At 59.3% G+C, this 11,704-nt stretch overlaps 1 protein-coding gene across 1 annotated transcript; it reads left to right on the top strand.

Moving 5' to 3' along the window:
• Positions 1 to 2,607: 2,607 nt before the first annotated feature.
• On the top strand, positions 2,608 to 10,955 carry DOLPP1 (dolichyldiphosphatase 1). The gene is made up of 8 exons (XM_070430485.1): positions 2,608 to 2,685; positions 6,197 to 6,297; positions 6,561 to 6,645; positions 6,741 to 6,840; positions 7,071 to 7,169; positions 7,662 to 7,790; positions 8,276 to 8,365; positions 9,564 to 10,955. Exons 1-8 carry the CDS (start codon positions 2,610 to 2,612, stop codon positions 9,598 to 9,600), a joined length of 717 nt encoding a protein of 238 aa, XP_070286586.1. The 5' UTR covers positions 2,608 to 2,609; the 3' UTR covers positions 9,601 to 10,955.
• Positions 10,956 to 11,704: the final 749 nt, after the last annotated feature.

The raw sequence follows: 11,704 nt of genomic DNA, 5'->3' as shown, positions 1-11,704 counted from the left end.
CTGTACTGTAGGATGCTGTTTATAGAAAGTACAAACTCAGACCAACCTAATGTATAGTGTTAGATGTAGGGATGGTGGTCACCCTGGGGTGAATAGCTGGGTATCAGGGGCTCCTGGGGCCCTGGTTCTTGATCTAGGGGCTGCTTATACAGGTGTGTTTTGTTTGTGAAATTTCATCACATTCCATTTCAGGAATTTCCTGTATGAATGTTATATTTTAATTTTTTAAAAAAACCACAACCGCCAAACCGGTTTGGCTCAGTGGATAGAGCATTGGCCTGCGGACTGAAGGGTCCCGGGTTCGATTCCGGTCAGGGGCATGTACCTTGGTTTCGGGCACATCCCCAGTGGGAGGTGTGCAGGAGGCAGCTGGTCGATGTTTCTCTCTCATCGATGTTTCTGACTCTGTCCCTCTCCCTTCCTCTCTGTAAAAAATCAATAAAATATATTTAAAAAAAAACAAAAAACCACAACCAGCCCAGCCAGTGTGGCTCAGTGGCTGTCAACTTATGAACCAGGAGGTCACAGTTCGATTCCTGATCAGGGCACATGCCCAGGTTGTGGGCTCGATCCCCAGTGTGGGGTGTGCAGGAGGCAGCCCATCAATGATTCTCTCTCATTATTGATGTTTCTCTCTCTCTCCCCTTTTCCCTTCCTCTCTGAAATCAATATAAATTTTTTAAAAAGCAGAACCAAACCAAACAACACTCCCATCCTTCCCAGCTTCCGTCTGTTCTCACCACTAATAGTGGCCCTCAAAATTTTGGGGGCCCAGCCCCTCTGAACCCCCCTTCTCCCTAGCACCTCCCCCCTCACGCTCTCTTGCCCATTTCATCCAGCCACACTCCTGCCTCAGGATCCTTGCTTATGCTGGTCCCTCTGCCAGGAAGACCCCACACTGGATAACTCTCTTTCCATAGTTCTTCTTGGAATGCTCCCCCTGAGGCAAGAGGGCTATGGAATCAGACCTGGATTTCAGGGGCTCTGCCTCTCTAGGCCTATTTGCTCATCAGTGAAATGGCCACTGGCCAAGGAGGGGCAATGCAGCCAGACCCAAGAGAGCTGCCCTGTCTCAGGGGACTATTCTGGGAAACTCACACCTCCTGCTTCTCAGAAGCTAATAATGGCAGTGCCGGAGGTAGCTGAGGGTAGGTGACAGGGAAACGGGGCCAGCTGACCCAGACAAGCCCAGGCTGAGCCTGGTGGGGAGCTGAGCACAGTTGAGGGGGGCCAGGGGAGCCCGAGTCAGCATCGTCCCCCAGCCCTCTCAGCTGAGCCACAGTCCTGGCTTCAGCTGTCCTGCAGTCTTGCAGAGCTAGCCATGCCTGGTTTATTTTCACTTCTCACAAGCATTTGTGTCATTTATCAGGCTGTTGTTCTAGGTCTGGCCTGGGCCATCTGCGTGACACCTGGGGCTTCTGCAGGCATGGCTGAAATCCCTTGTATTAGAACCCCAGGCACATAAGAATGCAGACTGTAACCCAGACCCTAGTGGGACCCAGGAATCTGCATTTTCCATAACCCCATCCTGGTGCCCATGCAGTCAGAGAACCATTGTTTACTGGGAGAGACAGACAAGGAATTGATTCCAGTCCGGTGTGGTCAGTGCCGAGGCAGGAGAGGGGCTCAGGGGAGGCCGCTCACCTGGCCACAGAAACCTCCAAATGAGAACTGACACTTGAGCGAGACTTGGCGAGGCGAAGTGGGGCGAGAGGCGCCATGCCTTCCAGGCGCAACAGGATGTGCAAAGGCCAGGAGACAAGGGTGGGCCAGGCTAGCCCGAGAGGGGGTAGGAGAGGGGAGGGTGGGTGGAAGCTGTGGCTGTTTATGCAGGGCCTTGTGGCTACTGAGAGGAATGCTTTGGGGAAACTGAGGTGTAGATGGAAATCGGCTTCTGGTTTAAATGCTCTCAAGATTCCAGCATCAATGTGACTGAATCAATAAATCTTTGTTAATTGAAGAAAGAAGGAAGGAGCCTTTCTTAACTTCAATTAAGCTTCCACTCCTAGTATCACTCAAGAAAAGAGTTAAGTGCCCTCTGGGTCTTGGGTTTCAGTTTACTCATAACTAAAAGGCGGTGGACCCAGACCCTATCGTGACATGGAGACCCCCGCCCCGCCCCCGCCGCTTCCAGCACGTGCTCTGACCGACGCCCAAGCCCCTTCGGCTCCGGGCGGGCTCGGGTTACCTGGGGAGCCTTCACACGGCGCAGGTCCTGGCCAAACCAAAGCTCCCACCAAAGTTCAACACGCCTCCCAAACTAAGGCCTGATTGGTCCGTCCTGCCCACACTGGGGAGCCGGCTTCACCTTCTGATTGGCTATTCTGCTCTCTGTTCTGTGCTGGAACCCGCCTCTTCCCTGATTGGCCAGAAACCTACCTGCGCTCGCCCCGGATTGGTCGCTGGCTTGGTCGGTTCACAAGCTCCTAGGGGCCCCGCTCTCTGATTCGCCGCTGGGACCAGCCCTACGCCCTGCACGCTGAATGGCTGCGCCGCTACCTGTATCGGCTTCCGATTGGATGCGAGGCGCCTCCCTGGCGTGATAGGTCAGGACCACCGCCCCCCTGGCACCCCATTGGCTGCTCGGCGAAGCCCGGTCTCCGGGTAAGATGGCAGCGGACGGACAGTGCTCGCTCCCTGCTTCATGGCGGCCGGTCGCCCTCACCCACGTCGAATATCCTGCAGGTAAAAGGCGGCCCCGGTTCTAAGGACGCCTTCCCGGGGCCGGCCCCTCCGTCCCGGGCGCTGCGGCTCGAGCGAGCCCGCGGAGGGGGCGCCGGGATACCGGGGTGGGAACTGTCAAATAGTGAGCCATGGAGGGGCTCGGCCGGCGCGCGTCGCGCACGCGCGGTGGTGCGGCGATGAGCTGGGCGAAATTGTGAGGCTCGCTGGTGCGCTCTGCGGCTGCGCGGCGGGGGTGCTCCCTCGGGTTCCGGGGCGCGGGTGGGCTGTAATGGGGAGGGGGGCTGTGTGAGGCGGCGAAGGGTCACTGGCCTGGACCTGGGCCCTTCTTCCCCGCCTTCCCCGGAGCCAGGGAGGCCGGACTCCCTCCCCGGCGTGCAGGGAGTGCCTGCTTCCTTGTGCATTTGGGTCGCCTGCGAGAGCAAGAGCTCCCGGTCGCTGGGAGGGTGCCGCCGAGGCCAGGCAGCTGCCCGTGGTTGGAGTGCCTCTGGTGTGCCACGCCCTGGGTAGGGCACCGCTGCACAACAGAGGATCTTGATTTCTGGAGCTTCCCATCAGACACAGCGCTAGCAGCACAGGGTTTTGCAGCCGGGAGGTCCTTTAGCTACAGTTCTGGAGGCTCTGGTGGCCTGGGGCAGAGCTTGGGCCTTGGGGTCAGAGGTGTCTGGGCTCCAGCTCAGGCCTGGGCCCTGTGCCAGTGGCTTCACGTGTCGGTGCCCCAGGTACTTCATCTCTAAAGTGGGACTAATCACAGCGCCTCCCTTCTAGTGGCGTGAGAAATGCTGAGCGCGGTGCCTGGCGCACAGGCAGTATTCAGTAAAGAACCGCAGTTCAGGTCAGCCCCACTTCCCAGGACCCGCCCAAGCCCCCCCTCTCCCCCCCCTGGGGAGGATGGTTGGGTATCAGGTGAGCCCCGCATCGAGCCCTGGTTGTCCTAGGAAGGACCTGCTCAAATGTTGCTCTTCTGGGTGGAGATGTGAGAACTTGGCCCCTGCTGAGGGCCCCAGGGCTGGCTGCCAGAGAACTTTGACCCTGGGTGTTCTGGGTTATACTGGGGGTAGGGTGGCCCTGCCAGGTGCTGGGCCCTACCAGCCTGCCTGCCCTTCCACCCCTCCATTCACTCAGCCAGGACCCACTGAGCGCCTCCTGAGTGCTAGGCCCAGGTCTAGCTTTGGGTTTAGAATGGTGAACAGGTGGATAAGTCCCTACAGTCCTGGGCTATGAAAAAAACCATTTTACAGGAGGGAAACCGTAGCCTGGGGAGGGGAAGGGACTTGGCCAAGGCCTCAGCACCGTCCTCACTTCTCCGAGTGCTCACATTCTAACAAGCCAGGAGAAGGAAGCTGGCTGTTGTGAGCAGCATGATGCAGGCTGTGATGAGGTAACCTGTGCAGGACTGGGTGCCCGAGGAGGGAGCTGGCTGAGCCTGGGGGAGCCCACACGGTCTAGCCCCTGCTAACTCTTCTCTGGCCCCCTCTACTTCGTACCCCTCATCACACTGACCCTTGCTTCCTTTATCCATTCTCCATTCATTTGCCGTTATTTTTGAGCCTAGTTATGTGCCAGGTGCTATTCTGGGCTTGGGGCATTGAGTGCTGTGTAAAGAGACCCCGTCCCTGCTCTTATGGGACCTGCAGAGGGAGAGACAGACACAGCCTGATACCTACACTAACAAGCAAATCATGAATGATGCACGGTCACCTATTCATGTTCCCCCCCAGGCTGAGCACTCTGCAGGGGCAGGAACGGGTCTTTGCCACTGTGGTGGGTGCTCAGGTTAGGTTGCGTGAACCCAGGCAGCGTCCCGGGTGGGGGAGACTGCACAGGTCCAGAAGTAGGACAGAGCACGGTGTGTTCAGGGAACTGGAGTGTGGTCCCTGGAACTGGAGCAGAGGGTGGGAGGGGAGCAGGGCTAGGACGGCCCAATGAGCTGGGCTGAGGTGGGACTTATCCCAAAGGCAGAGGTAGCCATGGAGGGGCTTGGAGCAGAGTGGCGAGGGCAGAGCATCTGCAGGAAGGTCCCAGGATGGTGCTGTTGTGGGATAGTCATGGAGCTGGACACCAGCTACTCCCTGTCCTCACGGCCAGGTGCTCTGGGCATCAGCTGGGCAGCTGAGAGACCCTGAGTCTCAGGGCCACTGTGTGGGTGAAGTGACAGTGGTCCAGGAAGGGGAAGGGCTCACCCCGTCACCCAGCTGGCCCAGGGCAGCACTAGCCCTTGAGCCAGCCCTGCCTTGGGTAGGTGTGGGTGAGGCCAGGTGTGTGCCCATTTCTTCAGCCTGAGTCTGGGCTCCGCCCTGTGTGGGCACCTTCCCTGTGTGAGGCCAGGCTGGTGGTGTGGGCCATTTCCCACGCTGGGTTCTCCTAGCTGGTGGGAGAGCAGAGCCCCCAGCGTGGACGTGTCCTGGGTGCCAGGGGCCGAGCTGGGTGTCACACAGGCCCCGTCTCATTCAAGCTCACAGTCATAGGGGGTGGGTACTAGGTACCCTTTTCACAGGTGACCGAGCTGAGGTCAGGGAGGTGGCGTCTGCATGAGGTCATGTAGCAAGTGCTGGCTCGGGAACTGAACCCTGCCCTCTGACCCACCATGCCCTCTGACCCACCATGCCCTCTGACTCCAGAGTGGCCACGTAGCTGTCCTGTCTTTTCTTTTTTTAAAATTGATTTCAGAGAGGAAGGGAGAGGGAGAGAGAGATAGAAACGTCAGTGATAAGAGAGAATCATTGATCGGCTGCCTCCTACACGCCACCCACCGGGGATAGAGCCCGCTACCTGGGCATGTGCCCTAGACCGGGATCGAACCTGGGACCCTTTAGTCCACAGGCCGATGCTCCATCCACTGAGCCAAACTGGCTAGGGCTGGCTGTCCTGTCTTGAATGGTGAGGGTAGTCTTTGAGCTTGACATCAGCCCTGTTCTTGAGCAAGGGGGGAAGTGGCCCTCATCTCCTGGCTGTGCTGTCCTCATCTCTCAGAGGGGCTGGCCGTCCTCACACCGCCTCTCCCCCAGCCTGTTAGGATGGTAAAAAGCAGGCAGTGAATAGGTAGCCAATTTCTTGCCAGTAGAGGCCGTGAGAAGCTGTTACTGCAACTGGCGTCCGTACTGGACAACACAGCCTTCTCCCTACCCTTGGCCTTGGTCCTTGTGGGGGCCTGCAGCACAAACCCAAGTCTGTGTGGCCAGAGAATACCAGGTTCCCTGGAGCCCAGGGCTCGGCTGGGGCAGCCTCAGCACAACACTGTGTTCCAGGGGCACCCATGTGCCTGCTGGGCTGCCCCTGGTACAGAGCCCGTCTCGGGGGCCAGACGAAGCCGGGTTCAGATTCCTGGGCCAGAGACTTGGATGTTAGTCCCGCTCCCACTCGTTCTGACTAAGGTGTCCACAGCTGCCTGGCCCTGCACTCTGGCTCCTGTTGGCACCTCCTCTCTGGCTCAGGTGCTAATTACCTTGCACGGGGCTGGCCCCTCTCTGAGGCTCATGCGCTGTCCTCATCCCGTTTTCCCTGTCGCACCCAGGTGATCTCTCCGGCCACCTCCTTGCCTACCTGAGCCTCGGCCCTGTGTTTGTCATTGTCGGTTTCGTGACCCTCATCATATTCAAGCGGGAGCTGCACACGGTGAGTGAATCTGTCCCCTCACCCCAGGCCCTCCCACTGCTCCCCGCTGCCCCCAGCCCACGGAAGGGGGTTGCGCCATCTCATCCCAGGTGCTGCGCCTTCCCTTCCATGCCACCACCTTTCTTGAGGTGTGTGGAGCCTCCGGGCTGCTTCCAGGTGGTTCACCAGTTGGGCTGGGAATATCAGTCAGGGGCCCTGGTCTTTGGGGCTGGGCGGTGGCCAGCAGGCACAGAGGCCCGGCTGACCACACATTTTCCCGACAGATCTCGTTCCTCGGGGGCCTGGCACTGAACGAGGGGGTCAACTGGCTGATGAAACACGTCATCAAGGAGCCGCGGCCCTGTGGAGGTAAGGCCCAGGCTGCAGGAATCGGGGGTCCACCAGGTTGGGGCATTACTGGAGGGCCTGCAGCCTCCCATCATGCCCTGTTCTCTCTCCCCCAGATCCCCACGCGACAGTGGGCACCAAGTACGGGATGCCCTCCAGCCATTCCCAGTTTATGTGGTTTTTCTCCGTCTATTCCTTCCTTTTCCTATATTTAAGGTGAGCTTCTTTCTGGTTGGAGTGGCCCTGGACTGGCCCAGGCCAGCCTTTGCCAGGGACTCACTTCGAGTCCTTTGGATGCCACGTGGGGCTTGGCCTCTTCCGGGGGTGGGAGGAGCTGCAGCCAGGGCAGAAGGCGCCCAGGGAGCCTGTGGAGGGGCCAGGAGCTGTTTGGGAGGCCTGGGCTCCAGGCTGTGGGCTGAGGCCACCTGACAGGCCTGTCTTCCCAGAATGCACCAAACGAACAACGCCAGGTTCCTGGACTTGCTGTGGAGGCACGTGCTGTCCCTGGGCCTCCTCACCGCGGCCTTTCTGGTCTCCTACAGCAGGTACAGGCGGAGGGCGAGCCCCACCCACACCCTGCCACTCAGTCTTGCTGGGTTTTTGGTCCCTATTGGACCTCACTGTAGACCTGAGTCTCAGAGCCTGTAGGGTAGGGCGGGGAAAAGGGTCCCAGCCTCTTACTTTGTAGGGTCAGGGCTCCACTGCCCCTTGCAGCCCAGTCCTGCTGTCTCCTCCCAGCTGAGCCCAGGCTCCTGGGGACACCTCCGCACATCAGCTTCTGCTCCAGCGCCTGGAGGAGCCCCGTGCAGACAAACTCGGAGTTCAGGGCTGGGGAGAAAGGCGGCGAGTCTCATCTCCTCTCTTGGAGTCGGGGGAGGCGCCGTCGGGGCCTGAGGCTATGTTCACAGGAGTTCATGCCTATCTGAGCGTGTCTCCCTGTGCGCACACAGGTCCCCAGAAGCTAGTGCCTGGGCGTGGGGGACCGTGCAGGCCTGTTGCTGGCTGGCTCTCATGAACTTCCCTTGTCCTTGGCCCAGGGTCTACCTGCTGTATCACACCTGGAGCCAGGTGGTGTATGGGGGCGTCGCCGGAAGCCTCATGGCCATCGCTTGGTTCGTCTTCACCCAGGAGGTCCTCACGCCTCTCTTCCCCAGGATAGCGTCCTGGTAACTGCTTCCTGCCCTGCTGCTGCCCCGCCTGCCCCGGCCCCAGGGCCCCGCCCCCTCTGCGGAAGGGCCGTCAGTGGAGGACCTAGGGTTTCCTACCCCAGCCTCGGTCTCCCTGGAAGAGCCCTAGGGTCCAGGTCTCTGGTGGGCATGAGGCCGCAGACCCCGTCTGCCTGGCTTCTCTGTTGCCCAGGCGTCTCCTCACGCCCAGAAGCTAAGGTGGCTTCTCTGTCCTCGCCTCGGCTCTCAGGGACTCGGAAAGCAGCCTGAGTCCCGCGAGCTGTGTGCACGGTGGGGGGGCCCTGCCTCAGTGTCACAGGTGGCACTTGTAGTTCTCGCAGTGGCCCGGGGGGCACAGTTCGGGCAAGGACTCTGAGCGGTGGGGGGGAAGGTGCATGGCTGACTCCACACTGATGGGGGACTCTGGCTGGATGACAAGCTCGTGCCCTGACATGACCTGGGGTTCTGGGTGTCTGTCTCCGCAGGCCTATCTCTGAGTTCTTTCTAATTCGAGACACGAGCCTCATTCCCAACGTCCTCTGGTTTGAGTACACAGTCACCCGGGCAGAAGCCAGGTGAGTTAAGGGTCCGGCTCTCACTGGGTCCTGGCTCAGTGGGGCTGCCACTGCTCCTGCTCTTAGAGGCTCCCCGAGACCCAGGCACTTGGCTAAGCACTGTTTTTCACTGCTTCGTGGAATCCTCCTCCGCATTTTACAGATGAGAAAACTGAGGCTGAGATGAGAGGGGAGTCACTATGGATGACTTAGAGATTGTGGGTGGGGACGCTGGGCTGGGAACCCGGGCTGTCAGGCCCAGAGCCATGCTTTTAACCCCTGTGGCCCAGAACCAGAGAGCTAGGCAGCCGGGATTCTCAGGGTGCTTAGTTCAGAATGCGCCCCATAAATGGGTAAACAGAGGTGCAGTGCACAGCAAGGTGGTGCAGAGCTGGGCTTTGGAGTCTACTGACTGAGCTCTCCCTCCGTGGGTCGGTGCCAGCCGGGGTTCCGAGGGGAGCTGAGGCGAGGTCAGACTCCAGAGCGAGCCTCTGGGGTTTCCCCGAGGCGGTGGTGAGAGGAGTCACAGGGCAGGCCAGGCCAGGGCACCTGAGCAGCCTGGAAATGTGTCTAGTGCATCATGGTCCAAATTATCCTAAGGAGCTTAAAGGGAAAGCCCTGGATCCAGGAGGAAAGGGGATTTGAGGTGGTTAGGGCAGGCAATCCCATTATTGGAGAGGCCCGGCTGTCCCAGGCTCTCCACCTGACGCTCAGAATGGTCCTGCCCCTGTCACCTGGCTCCACTGGCCACCACCTGCCTTCATTTACCAACATTTCTGTATAAGTGTGCTCTGTGCCAGGCCGTGTGCTGGGGGGAGGCAGAGTGAGACAGCCACAGCCGTCAGGGGAGCCGTGAAGAATAAGGCGCCTCCTGTGTGATGCGTGCCCTGGGCCTGAGAGCTCGGGACAAACGCGACGTGGGGGCCGGTGGTTGGGCCTGCTGCTCAGGGGAGACAGACCTGAGTGTGGAGGGAGTGCCAGCCTGCCCAGGTTGGGGGGTGGGCGGAGAGTGTTCTCAAGAGAGGGAAGAGCATGTGCACAGCTGCCAGGCGGGAGGAAGTTTGGTGAGTCAGGGACTGGGGCTACTGGGAGGGGCACTCACCCATTTTGAAGGGACTGTGGGTAGGGAGGGGACAGCTAAGGGGGCCACTGAATGCCAGGGGTCCCCTCCTCTGACCCCCAGGCATCCTCACTGCAGACTCCCACCCCTGTTTTGCAGGAACAGACAACGCAAGCTGGGGACGAAACTGCAGTGACTGGTGAGGGTGCCTGGGTCCACCTCCGTCTGGCCTGCACGCCGCCGTGCGGGATGGACAGAATGCAGAGGGATGAAGCGGAGACCTCGACAGACCCGTCGCCAAGTGGAGCCTTTTGTTTTCTTACTTTAATTTTAATGAACAAGGTGGCCCGAAGGGCCAGGCCAGCCCCTCGGCCAGGATCCTGGAGCGCCTGCTGACGGGGGCCACACAGCCAGCTCCGCGCTGTGCTGCCGCCAGCCCTGGCCTGGTGGGAAGTGCTGGTGTGGGCGCTGGGGTGTGGGTAGAGGAGGAGGCCTGGCACCTGTGCTCGCAGGGCAGGAGATCCAGGGGCGTGAAAAATACACACTATTTATTTTTGGTTTTGTTGACGGCAGGCAGGATTTCGGAGATGGGGCCGGAAGAGCCTGCTCTGCGGTGGCTGCCCCGAGTACAGGGGGCCCAGGCCCTTTGCCCTGAAAGGTGGCCTGGGACCCAGCAGAGGGGCGCGCCCTGTGCCCTCCCTGCCACCATTGCCATTCCAGAACCTCATGCAGTGTTTCCGAGTCTGGGGGGCCAGGCCGAGAGAGAGCGCTCGTCTGGCGGCTGCTATCGTGTCCTACCCAGCACTGACCCTTACACCACAAGGGCTTTCTCCGGTCCCCTGTCCCCCAGACAGTGGTCCCTTCCTGACAAAAGAGCCTGCACATGTGGGTGAGCAAACCCAAGCTGTTTACAGCTCTTTTTGGTCCTGCCAGTGGGAGCGGTTAGTCTTCATCTCCACGAGAACCAAGTGCAGAGGAACGGAGCGGTGAGGAGGGTCCGTGGTGCCTGACATCCGCGCCCTCCCCCCCTTCGCTCTGAGCATTCCTTACCCTTCCCGACCCCTCCGAGAGGCTGGGAACTGCCCGGGGCACCCTGGAGCCTCTTTTGGGGTGTGGCACAGAGCCCCACTGTCCAGCTCAGAGGACGGCTCCTCCTCAAGGGACTTGATCTCTCCGTCTCTGAAGTGGAGTTGTGGAGTGGACATGCTTCCAGACTCTTGGAAGCTTCTAGAACTGAACCAGGCTGCTCGGGACCTGTGTTCGAACCCCGCCCCTCCCTTTCTTTGTGGAGGTTCGTAATCTGCTGCTGAAGCACAATGTTCGGGTGCTTTCCTTTCTCAGTTGACCGTGTCCAAAGCCATTCCAGAGGCCAGGGCCGGGGCCTGTTTCTAGGGAAGGTTGGTCAGTCCCCACGGTTTCCTCCCCTCCCCCACCCTTCCTTCTTGTTTTTTACATTTTGCCTGAGACAAGCCAAGTGTGAGGTGGTTTGATTTAAGAAAAATCAACGAAATTGTTTACTATTGTTTTAAAATAAAATCCTGAACTCTGGCAGCTTGAGCACATGTTGACTTGAGCTCCTGAGAGGAGGCTGGAGACACGTGACCCCAAGGAGCAAGGACCATAAAAACAAAATCGTAAGCATCTGAGACATCTAGGCCCTCCAGCCCCCAGTGCCGCCGTGTGAATGGCTCTGCGACATTTCCCACTGAGGAGACCGCGCTGCCATGGGGAGCTGGAACGCCCCCTTTCCGGTCCTGGTCGCTCCCTGCGTGGTCCCGGCTGGCTCTGGACCTGCTCAGCCTCGTTCCTCCACGACAGCCCTGGGGGGCTGGGGACAGGGTACGCCTCTCCAGGTAACACCTCCGCTCGGTGTTTAATCCAGTATTTCTTGAGTGTGCACGGCTGAAGGTTTTGCTTTGGAAGAAATGACTGCTAACAGCTGGGTTTTTAGAGGCTTGTGGGAGTGAGGTGACAGAAGTCGATCCCAAGGGCTGGCCAGGATGGGGATCTAATCCTTCCCTGAGTCACTGAGCTGAGATGCAGAATGGCCACGCCCTAGAGTAGGGGGATCAGAAAGAATTCTGTCCCCACATGAGCTCGAAGGCTGTGGGTCAGGGCCCCCGTGGTCCACAGAACCTTGACGTTCAGTAAACGTGACCTTACCCGAAATACAAGGCAGAAGCAAACCAACCTCTGGAGAAAGGAACTAGACTTCAGTCATTCGTATGAGTAGTTTTTAAGTTGCAGGGAAGAGAATGTAGGTAAAGATGGCCGAGAGGACACGGCACCGTGATGGAGAA

This window comes from Myotis yumanensis, unplaced genomic scaffold (genome assembly GCF_028538775.1).
Source record: "Myotis yumanensis isolate MYYU_CA2020_CCGP unplaced genomic scaffold, mMyoYum1.0.hap1 SCAF_12, whole genome shotgun sequence".
NCBI lineage: Eukaryota > Metazoa > Chordata > Mammalia > Chiroptera > Vespertilionidae > Myotis > Myotis yumanensis.
Note: the sequence above shows the minus strand (reverse complement) of the source record. Positions and strands in the feature narration are given on the sequence as shown.

Excerpts from the sequence above, each read along its gene's own strand:
- DOLPP1 (XM_070430485.1), top strand. The coding sequence starts at position 2,610 with ATGGCAGCGGACGGACAGTGCTCGCTCCCTGCTTCATGGCGGCCGGTC. Across the intron at positions 6,646-6,740 it reads GGAGCCGCGGCCCTGTGGAG|ATCCCCACGCGACAGTGGGC; the intron begins GTAAGGCCCAGG and ends TCTCTCCCCCAG. Across the intron at positions 8,366-9,563 it reads GTCACCCGGGCAGAAGCCAG|GAACAGACAACGCAAGCTGG; the intron begins GTGAGTTAAGGG and ends CCTGTTTTGCAG.